Source organism: Anastrepha ludens, chromosome 4 (assembly GCF_028408465.1).
Source record: "Anastrepha ludens isolate Willacy chromosome 4, idAnaLude1.1, whole genome shotgun sequence".
Classification (NCBI taxonomy): domain Eukaryota; kingdom Metazoa; phylum Arthropoda; class Insecta; order Diptera; family Tephritidae; genus Anastrepha; species Anastrepha ludens.
This window is the reverse complement of record NC_071500.1, coordinates 59663224-59685970: the sequence shown is the minus strand read 5'-3', so window position 1 is coordinate 59685970 and position 22747 is coordinate 59663224. Positions and strand designations below refer to the sequence as shown.

Below are 22747 nucleotides of genomic sequence, written 5' to 3'. Positions count from 1 at the left end.
TGTCCATTCCATCAATCCACTTTTTGACAAGTTTTTCCAATAAATCTGGCCGTATGGCGTCAATGGTGGCTTGAATAAATCGATTGTTAAGCACAATTTTTGCCGTCTTGTTCTTGTTTCGAAAAAAATAAGGAGCGAAGATGCCGCCAATTTCTACAAATTGGAAGTGTTGTTCTGGCATTAAATTGCTCATGATGACGTACCAGAACTTACTGAACAAAAATGTTGTTGTTGTTGTTGTAGCAGTAAATGTGAACAAAAATGTCAACACAGTTTGCTACGAGTATTCTCAGCTGTCAAACCCTAGTTATCGATATCGTTAGTTCTCATGCTGCTAAAAAAACACCCGAATCACGTGAATTTGAATTTCGTAAACTTTGAGAAACTAAAGAGCGAAACATTTAGATTTATGAATGTGTATATTTAATTATATAATTAAAATTAAAGAATGCGTGAATATAAAATAAAATCGTTAAAATATTACAAAGGACAAAATTTTTAAAATTAAAAATAAATATGTATGTACATTATTGCATTTGATACGTAATTTACATGTTCTTCATTCATAAATATTGTAACAATAATTTTTATTTTTAGTATTAAATTTATTGATCACTTTATTATACAAAACGGCAACAGTTTTAAGGAGGTTTTGAACAGCTCCACTTTCTATTATTTCCTTTGAAAAATATGTTTGTTTTTGCATCATATAGTATATGTATGTATGAATGTGTGTGTGTACGCGCACACATATATGCTCAAATGTACAATATATAGGCATATAGAGGAAAAAATATTTCATATGCTAATATGCCAGCAGCTAATTTCTCACAAATATTTATGAGTGCAGATGTTGGAGGCATGCTAGGTGCTACTATTTTTTGGCATTTGTCACAAATACATATGTACATATGTTAATATATATGCGCGCATGCACATGTGAGTTTATATTGTTTTATTATTTACAAAAAAATGTACATAAGCTCATACATATGAATGTAGTTCATGCTCGTGATTTCGTTTGTTCTTTGGCTTTGAAAGGGTGGGTTCAGTTATTTAAGTTAATAGGAGACTTGAGAGCATTTTCCCTGATTTTTTTACTATATGACTATTTGTATATTTCTATATATTTTCGTGTGTATATGCAGCTGCGCATTTTCATTAACAATTTAGTTTTTAGTTTTATTTAATTTTTTTTCACATCACTAATAGAAGGAGCTGCACCACGAGTCGCCAAGTGTCGGACTAAATAATTCTCCTGAATGACTCCGAGGCGGTTGCACATGTATTGTGTGTGTATGTGTGTTGATTGGCGTTGACGCTGGCAAGCATTGGAAGCAGTAGTTTGTACCATAATTATTATCCCAAAACTGTTGCCCTTTACAATGGAAACGTACAGCAAACTCTATGCGTTGACCAATTTGCAAAGAATTACCAAAAAGAAAGAACGTAAACTTGTCTGAGAAACCGTCACACGAGTTCTCGGCATAGTTGGCTTGTAGATCTGCATAGCTGCGCCAATTATCCAAGGTATAACGTATATAAACCGATTTATTAAAGTCCAAATTGCGTACACGCACAGTGCCGGTGATTGTTTGATTGACATGATCGGTTACCGCTGCATTCTCCAAGGAGACTTGTTTCTCTCGTACACGATCTAAAAATTTCGGCAGTCCTCCAGGTTGTTGAAATAACGGCATTAGCAACTTATCGGATTTTGGTCCAAGCTGTAGCGGTGGTTCTGATTCTAAAACTTCCAAATCTTCAAATGCAGATTTTGGTATAGTCGGTATTTCATCCAGAAACGTTTTTATATCCGCTAAATCGAGTCCCAGTACATCTGCGAAACGTACAATTTTCTTACGGCCTGGTGTACCGGGAGGAGTTTTGCCTGTTTTCAACGAAGAACAACGTCTCACGCGTTGCGGTCTACAATCATCTTCTTCGTCATCGTGGCCATCGAACGTGGATTTTTCACCTTGGGTTTTACTTTCATTATGATTAGTTTCAGAAAGTTCCTGAATGCTTGTACGGGCGGATTCCTCGTTTGTGTCTAACCCTATTTGTACTTCATTTTGGGCGGGTTTTAGTTCCGTAGTGGTGGTTTCAGTCGTTTTAATATGCAGTTGGTCAATATTGTCAAAGTTTTCATGTGTAATTGTTTCATCATTTTCCGTTTTGTTATTAGAGGGGCTAGAGTACGCGACCTCGGGAGTTTTATTGATTTCAGTATTTGCTTGAACTTGCATTGACTCAATTATATTTCCGATACGTGCACTATGTTCTTGCAGTTCATTAATTATTTCATCTTGCAGAGTTACAAGATCCACTGGAGTTAAAGTTTCGTCAGCTTGTTCCGTCTCCACCAGTGCCTCTTGAAATTTCGTAGTCGCATTCGATGTATTTTCAAAATCTTCCATGTTTTTACTTGTGGCTGGAGATGTATCGTCAGGGTCTTCACAGTGTTTCTCTTCGTTTTCATCGTGGCCATTATGTAGAGTGGACGGCACACACCCAGATCCATCGGTGGCATCATCATGATGTATATGTTCAAAGTAAGGCACATCGGCGGATCCCCGACTACTCGAGGTCGATGCACAAATGTAACCCGATTCAGCCGCCGAATTATGTGGCGTATTAGATGCCGTTTCTATCAGTTGTAAATATTCGCATTCGTCGACTGGACTTCCTGGACTTTCTAATTCACAATCGAAATCAAAAAACGAGTCGGACTCATGGCGTAGCGGTTGCAAGTCCGTGACCGGATTTTCAGAGTCATTTGTAGTCTGCCATGTACTAGATGTGTTGTTTTCAGGTATAATAGACTCTTCTTCTTGCGATATTACGCCATCGTCGTTCTGAAAATTCAAAAATATTTCGTTTTTAAAAATTTAAATTTATTTTATTTAAGGAAATACCTGTGTGCCTAATGTCCGTAACTTGGAGGATAAACTACGCGCAAAAGCCTCGGCTCTACCACGACATGATGACATACCTAGTGCTGGAATTACAGATATTATACTGCAAACTTGTGTGTCAGGTGTGCTGCTATTATCATTCAAAGGAATATCGCCTGGGCCGTTCATCAGCATTTACCAGGAACTTTTAGTGTATCTGTAATAAAATAAATATGTTACTCACATCCATTCAAATGTATTGTCACATGCAATTCATTCTTATATAATATAATAATAACAGTTTTACAATATATCTAAAGTGACCTCTGTTACAAGTAACATAGAACTCTGTTTAAATATTTGAAAGAAAATTAACTCTCTAATAGCTTAACTTTTGTAGTAAAAAAATAATCTTATTAGAGTAGTGAGCCGTAAGCCCTGGCAGCTAGTGCTCCTTTTTTTTATTGTAAAATAATAATTTATTGTTATTTTCCATATATTAAATAAATAAATAATTTGAAAGAAGTATGATGACGGTATTATTGTGTTCTCACAAATAGCTATAACTTCTATTGAATGTAGGATACGAGGTGTGATACGAGTTTAATGCCGTAAAATACTTTATTCTGATTTCATGCTCATTTACAACCCTAAAAGTGAATTTTCTGTTGTTCGAAACTATGCTTTAAGTCTTCTTCTATCAGTTCCTTCCTCTTTTATAAGGCCCGGCGAATAACCAAACTTGCAATGTCGCAAATACCTCTGGTCACGTGGTCGGCGAGATTCTTAGGTAAACAAAGCCTCAGTTCTCGAATTTTGTGATTCTCGACCCGGATTTATATCCGGCCAAGGACTTTCATTTCAGTAGCATTCCCCATATATGTATGGGGAATGTTTATGCTGCTACCACAACAACAACTCGATATTGCATCCGGTCCTCATGTTCCAACTGTATGGAGGATGACTACTAGTTGAGACTGCGTAGGTTCGAATCTCCGTATATGGAACACCAAAACGATAGAAAGTTTTTTGTAATAGCGGGCGTCCCTCAGCAGGCAGTGGCAAACCTCCGAGTCTAATTCTGCCATGAAAGGGCTCCTTATAAAAACCAACTGCCGTTGGGCTAAGCCTTAGACATATTGACTGTCACTCCTTTGCTTAACTTGCTCATATAGTAGGCATATGTATATTAGTCACCGAATTTCATAAGCAGCTTGAAGCAATTAACGTAAACGTAATTCAGCCATCTATGGATCGTCATCCTTCCATCACCCCTTATGGTACCACAAAGGACCAAATGGGTATTTTTTCTGAGCAACCATTTAACTTAACGCTGGACAGTATGAAAACAGAGCTAAATAAAAAAAAAAAATGTCGTACAAATTTAGTTTTTACATCGGCACATATGAGACACATTTTTCTTGATTAGGACAAAATCATTGTTTATATATGTATATTCATATATACTTGGCGCCTTCATTCTTGGTTAGGAATACCATTGAACTCCTCTTTTCATTTTTGCTATGGGTCTTGATGTATGTATTTGGTTTTTCATAAAGAGTTTTTCTTTTTCAAAAATACACTCAGAGGTTTGCCATTGTCTGCTGAGAGGCGGACACATTCAACTACCGCGGCCGCTAAAAATGTGCATTATTTACATTCTACGTATGAAATAAGAAAAACACATATTCCGCGCTGCAGTTTTCGCCCGAGGAACGCAACTTCGGTCGTTTTTCTAAATATGTGAATCAAGTCAATTGAAAATAATATTAGTTTGTTAAATAAGCAATATACATAGGTATAGCTGTAGTTCACTTATAGGAGCTTCAAATCAAATCGAAATACTCGAGGAAAAGTGTCGGCATAAGGCGGCCGCCGTAGCCGTATGGTTTGGTGAGTATCTACCATTCGGGAGTGCTTAGGTTCGAATCTAAACACCACCACGCGTCAATTATAGTATGTACATATATAGGCCTATTGGAGGAATAAAATTCAGAAATACCTGTACAGAAGGCGCACAGTGGGAGCGAAGGGGGTGCGTCCGACGAAGTTTCTTGTACACGTACTATACATTAGCTACGATTCCATGGCAAATGATTTTAAGCAGTTAAGTTCATAGAATAAATCTTCATAGAAGTTTCGTACTTTTCTTGTGCTTAAAATTTGGATAGCTTTATGAAGCAACGAGAAAAATTATTCGTATTTGTATTACTTATGAATTAATGCAACAAATTAAGTAATTTATAATTGTTATGGGTCAAGGTAAAAAGTAAAAGTTAGAAAATAAATTTTATTGATGTGAAAAATATTTCTAACCAATAACTGCTGCGAAACAAGAATTTTTTTAGATTTACAAAATATGGCAATATTAGCAGTTTTAAAATTCAGCTGCTTTCGATTTACGACCCACCTAGCTAATTGCGTATAAAACAACAGTTGGCTCGAGGCATATGTATGTGGCACTGAATTAATTTTTCATTGAAAGTATTGAAATTGAAATTTGAAAAAACGTATATAAAAATGGATAATAAACGATTAAATTTGCGAAGTAACTAAGTTTTAATTTACAAATATAATTTACAATTTAAATATATGAAGACTATTTACAATAAGAAAAAATTGCATAAGGGGCTGCTGCTCCCTTAATTTGTTGTTGCTCAGTGATAATTGTACTAACTTACCGAAAAAAGTAATTTTTCATGCCAATTTATAGTTTTGACCATAGTGTAATAATAAAAAGTGTGCCAGGTAGCAATGACATTATTTTTCAGAACAGTGTCCTTTCATTATATTTCATCCTTCAAGAAATTTTTTGAAATTTAAGATTTTGAAAATAACAAAATTGTTTAACATAATCTTTATTGTGCAACTCATTACCCTTCCGGTTGGCATAAGGTTGTATGTAAATAGGAAAGTTAATACTGACTTAGGTACATACATACATATTTATTTATTATTAAAATGAGGCCGTATATGTAAGACTTTTGGTCTTTAATCAACGGGTTGAAAGTAACAAAATTCGAAATGAAATGTTTTTATACAAAGCAAACATAAAACTCTGTATAAGTGAAATCCAAATACACGTATGTATGTATATCACTACATATTATAAAACAAAGTCGCTTTTTCTGTCCCTATGTCCCCTTATACGCTTAAATCTTTAAAACTACGCAACGGATTTTGATGCGGTTTTTTTTTTAAAGATAGATTGATTGAAGAGAAAGGTTTATATCTATATAATGTGAAGAAATATATAAAGGGGGCGTGGCAATCGGTCAAAATGTGGCAAAAAAACATAATTTTTTTGTTTTCACGGCCATAAATCATAAACGAATCAACCAATTAAAATGAAACTTTCTTGAAGTTTAACTTTGAAATATTTACTTTCGTTCTGCATCAAAAAAAATAATTGATTTATTTGTTATTTAACCAAAATTGTTTAAACAAAAGCAGCTCTTTTTCCAAAAAAGCTGTTTGTGTGTGTGTTCGCTGTCAACCGAATGAAGCAACAGGCGTTAAGCGATAATCTCACCACACCTCATTAATGTTGAATTACATCGTATGGTGACGTATGTATGTATTTACGAATCGCTCGCATTATTTCATTTCGGACATATGTACATATGTATTTATGTATGTACTGAATTCCATGTAATTATATGTACATACATACAATTTTACAGCGAAATAAAACGCTATTTTCAGGTTCTATATTAGTAAATCGCACATAATTAAAATACAGTTTGTGAATAGTTTTTATTGATTCGGAGCGCGTTTAGTTTGCTATCAATTCCATACAATAACATTTTTTGTCATTTACTTTTTACGACAACTAATAGCTTATTTTCAAAGCGATTTCAACAAATGGGTACAACATTAATCCTTATCCAATTAAATACCTTAAATACATTGTTGTTTTCATATAGATCTATGTATATGGCTCTTTACAGCATATAATTAAAAACAATATTTTTCAAGATATTGCATCAGTAATTAGTAATTGAGATCTACCGGAAAAATTGCGTTAGCTGTTGCGTCATCCGGCATTGCCGCTACTCTTTTGGAAAGAGTCTTTTGGAAAGAGGCCGAACCACACACTCTACAATGAAGCACCCGCTGAAAATCGCCACCGATGATGATAACAGCGTCTGTAGTGTTTCTAGACAGAGCAATACAGGAAAATTGATGCGTGACTGCTCATTAATAGTCTGGGACGAAGCTACCATGTCAAACAAGACGTCTGTGGAAGCACTGGATAGGACAATGCGCGATTTGCGCAACAAAAATGCACCTATGGGTGGATGTACAATTCTGTTCTCAGGACCAGTTGTGACTCGAGGAACACGTGCTGACGAAATAAATGCTTCGCTAAAAAGATCCCACCTTTAGTCGTATGTCAATAAATTAGAGCTTAAAACTAATATGAGGATTTCATCATCTTCACGTGAGAACAGGCTATTTCCAGAGATGCTGCTAAAAGTTGGCAATGGAGAATTAACACAAAGTGAGGGAAGGATTAACCTAGAAAACCTTTGTGTTTTGATAGACAACATCCAAGAGTTAGTCAACAATGTCTATCCAGACATTGATAACATAAGTTATAAGACAATATCTTGGTTTAAAGAAAGAGCTATTCTGTCACCAACTAACGAACAAGTAGATAAAGTAAATAACTTGATTATTTGAAAGATTGATGCGCCGACGAAAATATACTACTCGGTCGATACTGTTCTCGATTTGGAAGAAGCTGTTCAATTTCCTACAGAATTTCTAAATTCTTTGAAACCGTCTGGACTCCCTCCTCACAAAATGGAGCTGAAAATAGGTTGTCCTGTTATTTTATTAAGAAACCTAAGTCCACCTAAACTTTGCAAGATAGAGTGCACAATACTCACAGGATGTGGTACCGGAGAAGATGTATTGATTCCCTGAATCCCTCTGATACCATCGGATCTACCATTCCAATTTAAACGCTTACAATTTCCGGTAAAGACATCTTTTGCAATGACCATTAATAAATCTCAGGGTCAAACCTTCAACGTTGCAGGCTTAGATTTGAGTGTTGACTGTTTTTCACATGGCCAACTGTATGTCGCTCTTTCAAGAGTAACCTCTAGAGAAAACATGTTTGTATTGTCTAATGACAAGAAGGCTATGAACGTTGTATATAAAGACATTCTGTAATATAGTATTGTAATTGTTGTAAAAATAAAATAAATACATATGTAAAAATGCAAAAAGTTAATATGCAAAAATGTAGGGTATGAATTTAGATATCCCAAAGATAGCAGGAAATCTTCATGCTATAAAGAAAAGAGAATTGTTTTACTCCAAATTTAACGCGTGCGGGCCACGGGCAATAATGAATAAGCCAAAACTACTGGATCGATTTTAATCATTTTTTCAGTGAGTGACATAGGGTATATATTTTATACCCGTGCGAAGCTGGGCGGGTTGCTAGTATTATATAAATATAGGAATAGTGAGACATATTAATAGGAACATGGAAGGTGGGCATTGAGACAGAGTAATTACTCCTACTGATCACACCTTAGATTCAGAAATTGAATGCATTACTGAGGACAAGTACAAATATTTGGGGACAATCAGAATTTGGTGCCTATTTGATCTCTTATTTATCGTAAGGGTATTTGCGAGTTCTGAATGCAATTAGCTTATACGTAAGAATACAGTTTCTAGCCGCCAGATAATCCAAAATGCTGCATCCTAGAATTTTGTTTTTCCACAAAGTAATCTGGTAATATGCTTTGAAACCATAGAAGTAACGCTGAACATAATTAAACGCAACATCAATTTTGTGAGATGAAATAGAATCAATCTTACACGAGTTCAGACTACGTGATATGTGATACAATGAGTATAATAACTAGCTTTCTTCTAGTCTCAAATGGCGTAAACCACGCTGAAATTCTTAATGTACGTGAATCAGTATACAGTTATTTACAACTCTATTTACACGGCGGCCGCCGTAGCCGAATGGGTTGGTGCGTGATTACCATTCGGAATTTACAGAGAGAACGTTCGTTCGAATCTCGGTGAAACACCAAAATTAAGAAAAACATTTTTCTAATAGCGGTCGCCCCTCGGCAGGCAATGGCAAACCTCCGAGTGTATTTCTGCCATTAAAAAGCTCCTCATAAAAATATCTGCCGTTCCGAGTCACACAGTGCGGCCGATTCCCGAAAAGCTGGCCAAAACTCAAAAAATTAAGTAATTGATTCAAAATTTCTTACTCGGGGGTTGTCGGGGTCGCTGATTACGAATTTGACCTTAAAATTTTGAAAATCCACCCCCTTCCACCCCTATTGGCCACCCCCTCACGTGAAATAGCGTATATTCTAGAACATAATCAAGATGCATGTTAATTTATATGTTTTCGGGGTCGCTGATTACGAATTTGATCTTAAAATTTTGAAAATCCACCCCCTTCCACCCCCTCACGTGAAATAGCGTATATTCAAGAACATAATCAAGATGCCTGTAAATTTATATGTTTTCGGTTTGAAAACTCCAATTTTATTAAAAAAATTGCAAAAAATGTATCTACGTATTGCTGCAGCTAAAAATTTTGTGTCGAGGTATTGATATGTACTAAAGATTTCTCGTATTTTACTAATCTTCCGAAGATGATTCCATTTGGTTTTGTTCAATTTACTCCATTACAAATTCTTTCAAATGTGTACAACTTTCACTATTCATCGACAGTAATACGATGCTCAAACGAAGGCCACGTTGCGACTGAAAATGCAGAGGATACTTAGGGTACAGGACGTTGCTATGAACGGTTTTCACTACTCAAGGCATTACTGTAGCCAACCCAAAGACAAAAAAACTCTATCTAGAAACTTTTTTTTTCGACTTTTGGCCAACTTTTTGGGAATCGGCCGCACTGTGAGTCGGCTTGAAACTGTAGATCCCTCCATTTGTGGAACAACATCAAGACGCACACCGCAAATAGGAGAAGGAGCTCGGCCAAACCGCGAAAAGGGTGTGTGCGCCAATTATATATATATATATAATATGTATATATATATATAATGACGATTGATTGCTACACTAAGTTTTCTGAAAACTATTTCAAATGGACTTATACCATTATTCTCACGTAGTCTATAACTTGTTGTTGTTGTAACAGCATAAACATTCCCCATATATACACGGGGAATCCTGCTGGAGGGACAGTCCTTCGCCGCAGATTAATACCGGCTGGTCTGGTAAAGGAGAATCAACTGTCGTGAGAACATATAAGTATATACTCCTGGTCTATATACTCGTCGGTATGCATGTTTGTTTATAAATTTTGAGTAATACCGAATCGTATGCACTCATTGTGTTTTATAAGCTTGAATATTTTTAATCTGAAAGTTTGATTGCTTTGAAAAATTTCTTATAACTAATAAACCAAAAAAAGAGAAAAAATTTAAATAATCTGAATTCTAGGTGCATTTGCTCATGATAACAAAATTGAATCTAATTAGCTTATATATTATACAATACATCAATAAAAACAAAACAAAAATCGAAGGCAAATTTCTTTTTTTTGCACTGTTTGTATTTCTGTTTTTTTGTTTTTGTTGTGCTCTTTTCGGCTAAAAATATTTTCACTCTCTAACTATGTGGCTCGTGTGAGACAAACAATTTTTTACTGTTCTCATTTTACTAATTTTGATTACCTTTTAGTAGATAAATACGTACTTACATACATATACACAAATTCCTTCACACACATACATATGTATATATGAATACATAATGGTGAAGCGCAATTATTTGTATACCACATGCAAAGCAAAACAGCAAATTAAGAAGCACATAAAAAAAATTTTATTTCACTTTTTAGTTACTCGTATCTCTGTATGAAAAATCGCAGAAATCGAATTCGCATACACAATGCATATCTACAATAGATGTATGTGTATTTGCTTTCATTCACTTTTATATATTCGGCGAAATAATCTTTCAATTCAAAAACGTTATGGAATCAAGAAATTTTCGCAACAGGCATATACAGTGCATATGTACACATAAGTACAAGTATGTATGCACAAGCCAGCAACTTACTAGTTTAAATAAGTACAAATACATTCATAGCTATGGACGAGTATATAGATTTTTGACATTTTTTTGCACATCTGTTCATATACTTTAATTATATAGCAAGCCGAAATTTATTCTAAATATAAGAAAAATATCAGGGATTTATAATAAAAAAAAGATTCGCGGCATAGAATTACTATGATATTCTTTCCAAGTGGAGTAATGATTGCCTTCTCTCTTTGTTTCTGTTAATTACGAACGTGTGTAATTACCAACTCTTCCATTATTAGAAGAAAAAAGTGGCGCGAAAGCAAACCACTTTTCTCTCTGATTGGCATCATAACTGCCTAAACGATTTTAGCCAAGTTCAAGCAAAGTGTGTGCTATGCCCTCTTGAAAAACAAAAAAAAACAAAATTTGGCTCTGGTAAATAGTAAATATGGGAGAAAAAAATAGCAGAACTCGCAACTCTTTCTCCGCTTCTTATTTCCAATATATGGAAGATATCTGTATTCCCTCTCTGCCATCGTTAGCATTCAAAGCATGAATTACATTTAGGGTTGCAGACCTTTTATCATTTCACACAACATGACCTATGTATATTTAAAGTTACATTAAACGTCCGCCCTTTCTCTCGAATACTTTAAGACTGGTCTCGTTGCGATGCTTGATAAGACCCTTACAACGGACGAGCATGTTGAGACCACTTTTTGGTAAAACTGATTCTCCTGTAAGTTTCAAGACAAGTATTTTTATAAATTTAAATACAGATTTCCAAGTGAAAAAGTTCCCTACTACTCATTATTACAATACGCGAAAACTCTGCTTGTTTGTGTGTGGCCTCTTTTTTTGCCAAGCATTAGCAAGTGACGAATAGATGAAGCCACTGGTATAAAAAAGTATATCTTAGCAGCGCAGGAATAGAGCTGCCTAAAATTACATTTCTTTGTAAAATAGTTAGTTATACCAGTTTTATGAGGTGTATGCATACTCGCTTGCGACGAATCTTGCTCAATAACTTTGTTGTTGCGTTCACATGCAAAATTTTCGTCAAGTGAGCCAAGCAGAGAGATAGCGAGCAGAGAAGTGGGAATAAAAGAGACCTTATGCATCAGTTCTATCCGCTAAGCTTATTTCGCCAATGCAGAGGATAGTTTCATGAACAACATTTAGTTGACGAGTTTGCGCACAAACAAATCAGGGTTTTCAGAATCGAATCAAAATATGAGACAAAATTGCTCATTTTGCATTCATAACACTATCTAGCCTTTGCTTGGGAATACCCAATTAAAACAATAGCTTTTCTGGCTAAAACGAAAAATAAACCATAATTCAAATATCCAAAACCTCAATTTATTCATTTTGAAATGATATTCAAAAGCTCGTGAAATTGTTGTCAATAAATGTTTTTTTTTTCAATATTGTTCAATATTTTTTAATTTCATTAAATGTATGTAAATGCTCTCCACACAGTAGCCCCAGCTTAATCTAATCGTGTAATTACTCGAAATATAGACCTAAGTTACGTAAGAACTTAAAGATGTTTACGCAAACTGTCAAATCAACTTACGCATACAGCGCTATGGAGATCTTTACTCAAGCTGTCAAATCAACTACACACATAAATCATAATAAAACGTACACTGTCTCATGCCAAATAAATAACAGCACGCAATTTTTGCGCATGTTTTCTTCTCAATTTCATTGAGCTCGATAAATACTTTTAACCAAAAGTAGTCCCTACCTGGTGTAAATCGATACTTCTGATCTAAACGTGTCCTTCTGCTCTCCCTCAATATTTTAATTTTTAACCCAGATGGCTTCTTATTTTTTACTCGCTAAAGCCCATCTACGTCACCTATTTTATTGTGATGTGCAATGTTTTCGAAGTAAAATAAAATCGGATTTTTTATGCATTTAATCAAAGTGCTTTATTTTTGTATACGGTAATCGATATTTTTCAGTTTTCGTAGGCACTTTTCAACTTATACATTAACTGAACAAATAAATCTCTTTTTCTGGTTAACTTACATAAACTCGAAAATTAGCGTACTCGATTAGACTTCTATGGTTAAAAGGCACATGTTTAAGGCAGGCATATCGTTCATAGTTAGCCTGGACCTAATAACTGTAAAAAGTGCTGGCTCTTGAACATGCCTTATCAAATAAATGTATGAAAATATTGAAAAGGTTATTGAGTTAAAAAGAAATGAATCATACGGTAGCATGATTCTCTAACCGCTCTCAATTCACGCAGTTTACGTAACTTAAGAATCCATAATCAACAACTATCTAAATTGTTTACGCCTGGAATAGTCACCGATACATTTTTCCCATTTCGCGGGTTGCTCTAAAGTTTATTAAGCTACGTTAAAGTCTCGAGTAACTGAACTAAAAATCAATAGTCTTACCATACATTTATTTTTAGGAGGCATCTTTAAAAGCTACATATGCAGTATGTTGTAAATTTATTATGTCCAGGTTAATTAAGAACGATATGTTTGCCCTAAATGAGTATTTTTTAAGAGTATTGTTTAGCTGAGGGAACGGGAGACCGAGTTTGGAGCTAGGATCGGATTACAGTAGACAGGGATTACTTTTTGTTAGGGGTATTTATCAAGCTTAATGAAGCAGAGAAGAAAAACATGTAAAAAAATTGCGTGCTCTTATTTAGTTGGTATGTGGCTGTATATGTACGTAAGTGGACTTCCCAGATTGAGAAAAGATTTTTAACGCTTTTACATTTTTCGTTGGAATAATTCGCAAGCAAAAACTCTCTCCTATCATCAAGAACTGAATACGCAATAAATTATTTTTTGTTAAAGTTTGAGAAAAATAAATAATTTCGGTAATCCTGTGACATTATATTTAATTACAACAAACAACATCGCGTATTTTGAGCGGTGATGCAAAAGGGTTAAATTCTTGCGTAACTTAAGTTATGTTTACGTCTAGAGTAATTACACTAGAATACCGTCTGAATTGATCAGAAAGCGAGTCGAGAGAAAAGCCAATTAATTAGGCATTATTACTCTCTTTATTATTTCCGCAAATTAAGGCTGATGGTAGGCTGTGCGCTATTACCAAAACTGTATGTAAGTATGTAAGATGGCAGAGTGCATGTAGCTTCTATTTTCGTAATAGCTATCATTGGTTTTTATCACTAGAATGGTTTTCAAGATATTACAAAAACACAGAAAACAATTAAAACGCCTTTGAAATCCAACATAAATATGTAGATTAAAATACTAAGCGAATTAATTATGTTAATATTTTCATTTCATCGCTTTTGTTTTCATTGCTGGCACAATCTTTTCAATATAGTTTTATCGCAAAGATTTTAGCGTTTACTATGCCGTCAGCCTATTAATAGACATATGTACATTTATTGTTGACCGGTCATATGCAGTAAAATTTATCAAGTATAGTAAAATATACACATAAATATGTATGTATGTAGAAACATGCGTTGATTGACTGACTTGTTTGCTTTTGAAAATTCGAATCGTAATCGAAAAGATAATTTATTGTTGAAAATTTAAATTGGTAGCAATTAAATTTTTTGTGATGTTATCTCCTTACCATATGTGCATATGTATGGCTGTGTGTATCTTAAATTCTAAAAAAACCTGAACTTATACTACACAATACGTTCACATATGCATTAATTACCAATAAATCCACAAGATTAATCTACCCGTTCACATATGGCAGATTACCTGCAAAGTTGACAATCAGCTGTCAATACTGTTGTGAAAGGTTTTTCTTCATAGAAATTATTTTGGTGGAATATTACGGTGTTTTTGGTATGTTTAATTATTACGAACGATATGAAGAAGTTACAAGGAGTAGCAAAAGCTAATTTAATTGCGCAATTTGCTGCTAATAATAAACAGTTGGAGGAAATCCGTAAACTACTGAGATTTCAAAAAATTATGGCTTCGATACGCATTCGAAATCCGATATAACATTTTATAATAAGTACTAAGAGGACACACCCTTTTTTTCTGTTATATGAATGCATAGTTAATAATACCTAACAAACATTTTATTAGAATTATGTCTACAAACCTGTTTTCTTTGCCTTCATCCATTTTATTAAGTTTTTACTTTGACGGTGTTTTTTACACGCGTAAAAATAATGATCTATTATACAGAAAACACAGGGTTGTATGTCAAAAAGTATGGTTATTATCTAGGATTATTTTATAATCTCAGATTTTAGGAGAGAAATTTTGTATGGGAAATCCCGCTTTTTAATTACGGATAGGAAGTTAAGCACGAAAAAATAGATAATCTACTAATATGTGAACGTATTAATACTTTGAAATAAGTTTGACATGTGGATGAAAGTGACTTTCCAATTTTAGCCAAGCCTTTAGATCTTCGAGAGCTCAATTCAAGATTTGACTAACATAAGCCGACAGACCTCACGAGTGAATTTCTGACAGAAAATTAAATTATCTGTATTTGGTTGTACTATTAGACGCATATTTTTTTATTTTATTTATTTAATTGGCGCGTACACCCTTTCTGGGTATTTGGCCGAGCTCCTCCTCCTATTTGTGGTGTGCGTCTTGATATTGTTCCACCAATGGAGGGACCTACAGTATCAAGCCGACTCCGAACGGCAGATATTTTTATGAGGAGCTTTTTCATGGCAGAAATACACTCGGAGGTTTGCCATTGCCTGCCGAAGGGCGACCCCTATTAGAAAAATGTTTTTCTTAATTTTGGTATTTCACCGAGATTCGAACCAACGTTCTCTCTGTGAATACCGAATGGTAGTCACGCACCAACTCATTCGGCTACGGCGGCCGCCATTAGACGCATACGCCTTGCTATTTTAATCTATTTCCGAAATTGCATTTGACGTGAAGGGCCGCGTATCCATTGAAGCCATTTAAGACGTTAGTTAGTTTTTTTTTTTAAATCCGAATGAAATTGAATCGACTCCATTCATTTCGACGACTCAGAGACAACAATTTTGAAAGAAATTTTTTTATTAATTAGAATCAGAATAACGAGTAATTTTTTTGTTTTTTTTTATCCCAACTAAGTTTTTCATAATCAGAATTGAGAACAAACATATGTATGTATGTATCAATATTATAAAATTATCTAGCTTGGTAACGACATCATTTCAAAAACGGTAATGCATTGAGATGGAAAATTCATACCTGATCGTCTATGCTGTAATATGGTTGGCCGAATACCTATAAAAAGAAGGATCAAGACGACTAAAAACTTCTAAACGTCCTAGCGTTACCAGATGGAAAACCATTTTTTCTTTATTTAAGAAGTTTCAGGAAAATTGGAATCAAATTGATCAAACCAAATATAAAGTGGTATAACAGGAAAAAATGTTCCTATTAGCAAAGCAATTTTACCTCCCGTTATCCGACCCCTTGGTTAGTTGGAGTGGGGATGCACCAAGAACCTAATTATTGCTTCCGCAGCATTTTGTTGCCACATCATCGCTACCAACAAGTTCTACGATTGAGAAACCTTATAACTGACCGACTTTTACTTGCAAAAATCAGGAATAACTATTGCAAATTACTGAATTGTTAAGTTAAAGTCACAAAATAGTGGCAAGACAACTTGCTTGCTTTATTGCTATACTTAACTTTACTGCTTCGCTTAACTTGAGACTGCATACCCTATGCGCATGCACCTCTGCTTATACTCGTATGTCAAGAATGATAGAAAGAAGATTGCGCCCATCAGAGCGTACGTGACGTCACGTTTGCTGAGTTGTGCAGTATTGCCAACCATTTGCTCTTCGCAATAAATTTAGTGCTTTTTTATACCGAAAATGCGAAAATTTTGAAGTTTCGTGTTTGTTTCTTTTTTTTAATTTAAAGCTACCGAAACTTTAGGTTAAAAAACAAACTATATTATTAAACAAAAAAAGGTTAAAAAAAGGTCACTCTGAGAAGATTTTAGTGCTAATGAAAATTTTTTTACTCTTATAAAATTTGATAATTTGAAAGTGCAAATTTAATTTTTGGCTCCATTTAAGGTTATGCAAAAATATTAAATGCCCCACTCCCAACTCTTCTTAAGATTGAAAACCTTTTTACACATTCTAAAAAGCCTTTGAATTTATTGAATGCGAATTAAAACCATAGAGGTGTAATCGTTCCTTCCGGTCATCAATCCTTAGTGAGACATAGGACATTAAGAGTTATATTCATTGTAAAAATAAACAAGAAAATACCAGAAAATACTAAAGAAAGAATACTGACATTTTTACAAAAAGAGTACCAAAAAAGCAAACAAGTCGTTCCCTTAACAAAAAACCTCATAAATTTAATTGTACATAAGCATAACACATTTATTTAAAAAAACGCACATTTTAAAGACAATTTGTCACGCATACAAAGTTCTTTAAGTGATTCAATAAAAATTTGCTGGGTTATTTTCTTTTAATGGGCATTTTAGTGCGTTTTTATATCCAAAGCTAGGCAACACTGCAGTAGCGAGAGGGAGAGTTGACTGCCGAAAGCAGAAGAACACCAACAACACCTGCAATCGCGGGCAATGCCACCAGATGTTAAAAAAAAGTAAAGCTAAATAAAACTGAGTGAATTATTTGAATAATTATTAAAAAATGTATATTTTACAAAATTATAAACATGACATTTTAATTAGAACAGCTAGAAAAATGTCATGAAGAAAGAACTAAAACTCCGATACTAAATAAGAAAAAAAAAATGCTAAATCAAGTAACGAAAATGGTAATCTGGCCATACTGGAGCTAAAATCACGTAACTAGTTGTCAAATTCGCTGAGCGCAAAGTAACGGGACCACGATAGGCGCCATCTCATTATTCTTTCCATCATGCTCGTATGTAGTAACATAGACATATATTAACTATCATAATTTTTAGGCTTGGCAACTTGTATTATCTGGCCAGTTCTGTCTCGCCTCAAAGCGAATTCATGTTTTTATTTTAGTGTCTCACTCGCTCGGTATTGTTTCCAGTCGGGTCACGAAATTTCTCATTTCGCTGCAATATGTAAATATTGCATTGTAAAAAAACGCGAATGTTCTCGAATCGACTAGAAATACCGCGCGAACGAGATACCAAAGCAAAAACATGAACGCTAATTAACATCAGATGACGAGGCTGAAGTCGCCAGAAGATACGAGTTGCCAAATCTAGTTATCATATTAAGCACATGTACTTATACATAAGCAAAGGTGCATGCGCATAGGATATTCAGTCTTAAATGACAAGTAAAGCAATAAAGCAAACAAGTTGTGCTGTCATTGATCGAACTCAGAGGAATCATTGTGAGACATTTTATTTGAATAAAAAGGTAACAATATGTAAATATGTAGGTGCCGCCACGGCGTACAGAATGCAGAGCCAACACCAGACCGTTAAACGACTCTCAGCAATTTGAAGGAATCTGCTGATTAACTGACATGACAGGGGATGTAACAGAGGTTTGTTTACGACTATACTGTCTTGTGTTGGTCATAGATTATAAGGTGCAAAACTCTTTCTATCGACGAAAGAATGGTGTGTACCGAACGAGTTTTTCTATTGGCCAGCATCTGAAGCTCTTCGCACGCACATATTTCCCCCTCTCATTTCTTCTTTCGAATAATAACTCTCTCTTTATTTCTCAACTTCCAGTAGCAATCCTATCACATCCTTTCTTTCTAGGGCATCGTGATATTTCTCGTCGTACAAATAGTTTCTTCGGGCTTGCCGAAATCCGGTTGCTTCTTCGGCGGCAGTACAAAGAGAACGACCACAGCACTTAACGCCTTGAACACGAAGATAAACCGTGTCCTTAATAGAGCCTGTGGGAGATAACGGTTCTAGTCGTGTTGGATCTGTCAACGCTTTCGATACAGTCAACATTTCCACGCTCCTAAATGATATGCAGCAATCCACTATGCCGCCGAAACTGAAGTAGTGGTCTGCAAAATTATTTAACTTATCAGCGCCATCGATTAGAAATTTGTTCACAGTTGGCGACATTTACCACCATCCATATTTCTTAGCTAACAATAATAATAGAGCTGCTGATCGCAATTAACAGAACAATAAATCTATTTAATATTTCTTCTTCAACTCGTCATATAGAAGACATTTTTGAAAGCTCGGAAATTATTTTGACAGTGTTCCCGGTCCTAGTGCTCGTTTCAGTTCAAGACCAATTATGGTTTTCGTTCGCCAATTAGCATTTTATCAGATCCTATTTATAGGTTTCTATTCAGGGTTTCTATTAACAGATATTTACCTACATATATGGAATTTTTGTTCAAAACTTCGTATTGATGTTTTGAGAGATTACAGTTCATGTATATAACCAACACGAAGTAGAGAATAAAAAGCAAAATGGCTCTTGAAAACCGCTACTTTCTTCTTGGGGACTTTGACAACCAGAAAATAAACAAAGTTAGTTGTTTGTGAGTCAACCAGTGAATATTTGAATTATTGAATTAAACAAAATAATAAAAATATAATGCCGCGTGTTTAATTGTAAAAGCGCGAATGACAATAAAGCCTTCAAACGCAGTTTTCCACCTTGCTTCCCATCACGATGCATTCTACGACACTTGGCTTTCTACTTACTTTCGCTTATTCTTTCTCTTCTTTTTGTTTGTTTATTTTCTCTTCTGACCTCACGTCCCTGTTGCTTTCTATGATGCTTGTGTAGTCAATACTACACGAGTAGACATTTTTTACCACGAGAATCCTACGCACCCCAAGCTTGCAAATTACAGTTGCATTATTTGTAGATGTGGTATACTTCTAGCCCAATTTCACCGCCCTCACATTACCGTCCTTATGGAAAATTGGTAATGACGCAAAGCACAACACTTCCAAAACCAAATCGTTTAAGTTATTCTATAAAACAGCCAAATTCCAAATCAGTACCCTAAGTTTTTAAAATATGATCGTTTTCGGGCAACTTCTACGTATATCTTTTTTTACTACATAGAAAAGATTATTCAGCCATTTAATCGTTTACTTGCAAAGATGATTTCTCTTTCGACCGCAGCACACTAACAATTCTTATCTCTTTTATAACTGACATATGTATGTATCTCTAAATATACGAGAATTCTGATCAAATGGCTTTTACCGAAAGAGTAATTAGTTATAAATAAAGGTGTAAAATTTCACTTCGTTTGCCTGTTAAATACTCACTATACATTCAAAATTGGTTTTTCAGTATTCTCACTATGTCTAAATTGCAAAGTTGAGAGCCTAAACTTTTCATTTATCTCTGGTATGTAAGCATAATCTACTTTATCAGGACATTTTGGAGATTTATAAAACGCAAATAAAAGAAAAAACTTAAAAACATGGATGAATCCCTCAAAACGCGGTTTTACTTTACTTTCACTTTTCAAATGCCTACTGTCAAAGTTTCCAAAAGGTAACAAAATACATATTTATGTAAATAAAGATGCACATGTACTTGTAAATATGATGACAGCATAGAATTCGCTTCAATGTGACATCAGCTGCCGTTATTGCACTCGCCACCATATTTGCCCTCCCTTTTAAAAGCGATTAACTAATTTCACTGCGCAGAAAAATCGCAATACATTTTTTGCATTAAAACTCATCGTAATTAATTTTTGGAAAATATTTTCAAATATTAAGGTTTGAGATTTAAGCTTTTTTCTATAATCAATGCCTCTTGAATTGCAGATATGTACATACTATAACTGTAGTTCAATATTTTATGATTTTCCCCAACATAATTTTCCATTAGTGAATCTTGCACAGACACACGAGGCGGTTAATTATCAAAACAAAATAAATTGAAAAAACGGAAAAATAAAAAGATGACACTTGCGCATGCATACATTAATATATATGTATTCATATATAAATATATATATACATATTTATGTATGGTTATAAGTTTTTTTGTTTTTTTTTTGTTTTACGTTCACAAACATGAGCGCATTGTGAAAAGTACATAATAAAATATATTAAAATAAATTTTCGACATTTAAAAATAGAATTAAAAGTGGAAACACAAAATCTCAAATTGTTAGCAAATTAGGTATAATTGAAGAGATGACCCTTTGCCCTGTGAACAAGCACACATTCATACATACTTGCAGACACAGCTGTATAAATCAAAAAATAGACAAAAAACACTTATCATTGCGAAGAAATTTTAAATTTAAAATTAGTTGCTTTCTTTCGAATAATTAACCACCGCTACACAATCGCTAGCTGTATACGACTTGCCATCTGTGGCGCCCGTTTGAGCATATTTAACAAGTACTTGTAGAAATTACGGCGTTGATTAGCTTTATTTGTTTGTAATAATTGTAATTTTGAGAATGTATGTATGTAGTTTGTTTCTTCTTATCAAAACAAAATGCTAAATTAGTTTCACAACACTTTTTCACCACCAAAAAGAAAATTTATAAGTCGTATTGCTTATTTAACAGAGGCACTGATTCACTTTAATTAAATATGAATATGTTGTATTATTATTATTTCACATACATATGGGTGGATTTGTTTTGAGATGTGTATCAACCTTACAAATTTTGCTTTGACCTCACGTAAAATTTCGATAGTGAAATGTCACAGATTTAATGTACCCCGTTGTAAGCGCTTAATGGTGCATTGGAGAACATTTTATTTTAATTGATTGAAGTTGGTTCTTATTGACGTGAATTTTCCTTTTTTTTCATAAATAAGCGAACGCATGAACTACACACGAAAAGGCAAAAACACACAAAGTTCACTTTTAATATTTGACTTCTACCGTTGCGTCGCTTTTGTGCTCGTCTTCATCTTGGGCACGGTGCGCACAGTAAGAGTGTCATTCAAGGGTATTGCAAGGTCGTAGCGCAACTTGATGGGTATGGCTCGCTGGTATACGAATCCACCGCGCTTGCTTTAGCTTCAACGGTCGGTAGTCCTCCGCTCTCCGATTTATTTGTATCTCATTTTGTGCAAACATCACCCTGTTCGTTAATTCTGACGGTATATGCGTATATGTATATATGTACATATTTATGCACGGTATATATTTTTTGATTTTCTCTTCTGACATTCGGCTCGTGTACAGACTTTTAGATACTCCCAATTAGATTCGTTCAGATACACAACAGCTGCTAGTAGTATGTATGTATGCAAATATGTATGTATGTATGCATATAGAAAACCAAAACAAAATCGACTCTGTCGCCGGCAAACAGTCCCAGTATCAATATTCACGTGCGGCACTTACATACGTGCCTCATGTACCATACTAAGTGGAGGTGATAAACTTTCTCAGTTGAAATTTGGCATTTGAGGGGCGCAAAATTATACTGACTTATACAGATGTTTGTGTGCGTATACAACTGCTCACTACGAAATGCTCGTATTATATTATATTTGCAGCAACAATGAGTGTACGAGTTTTCTTATGCTCTTATCTCTCCATGGAAACTGCAGTCTCGCTCTCATTTATATTTATTTTGTGTTGACCACTGCATTCCTGACTTTCGCTTTCAACTTTTGCATTTCGATAATATTTGTTTATGCCTTGGCTTTTCACTCTTGTGACGACACACTGCAATTAAATAGTGTTTTATTTATGAAGTATTGTTCTCATATTTCAGTCATGTTTATTTATTTTGGAGCTCGTATCAGAAGCGTACAATCAACATTTTCAATGTTTACTAAAAAACTTTGCACTTGCCTAGTGTTTTAATGTACTCTGTACTCATATATGGTATCTTACACTCATTTATAAGTATAAATTCAAAGGCAGCATATAAACAAAGGTGGTGTGTAAGA

At 34.5% G+C, this 22747-nt stretch overlaps 1 protein-coding gene across 9 annotated transcripts; it reads right to left on the bottom strand.

Moving 5' to 3' along the window:
• Positions 1-415: 415 nt before the first annotated feature.
• LOC128862550 (glycogen-binding subunit 76A) lies at positions 416-22263 on the bottom strand. 9 transcript variants are annotated; one of them, XM_054101248.1, is made up of 3 exons: positions 22194-22263; positions 2919-3114; positions 416-2858 (listed from the first exon to the last, which is right to left on the bottom strand). In XM_054101248.1, the coding sequence occupies exons 2-3, from the start codon at positions 3090-3092 to the stop codon at positions 1206-1208; spliced, it is 1827 nt and encodes a 608-aa protein (XP_053957223.1). In that variant the 5' UTR covers positions 3093-3114; positions 22194-22263; the 3' UTR covers positions 416-1205. The 9 variants fall into 9 exon arrangements, with proteins under 9 accessions (XP_053957223.1, XP_053957214.1, XP_053957215.1 ...); XM_054101239.1 differs by lacking the exon at positions 22194-22263 and adding an exon at positions 21461-22176; XM_054101240.1 differs by lacking the exon at positions 22194-22263 and adding an exon at positions 21495-22176.
• Between the last annotated feature and the right edge of the window lie 484 nt (positions 22264-22747).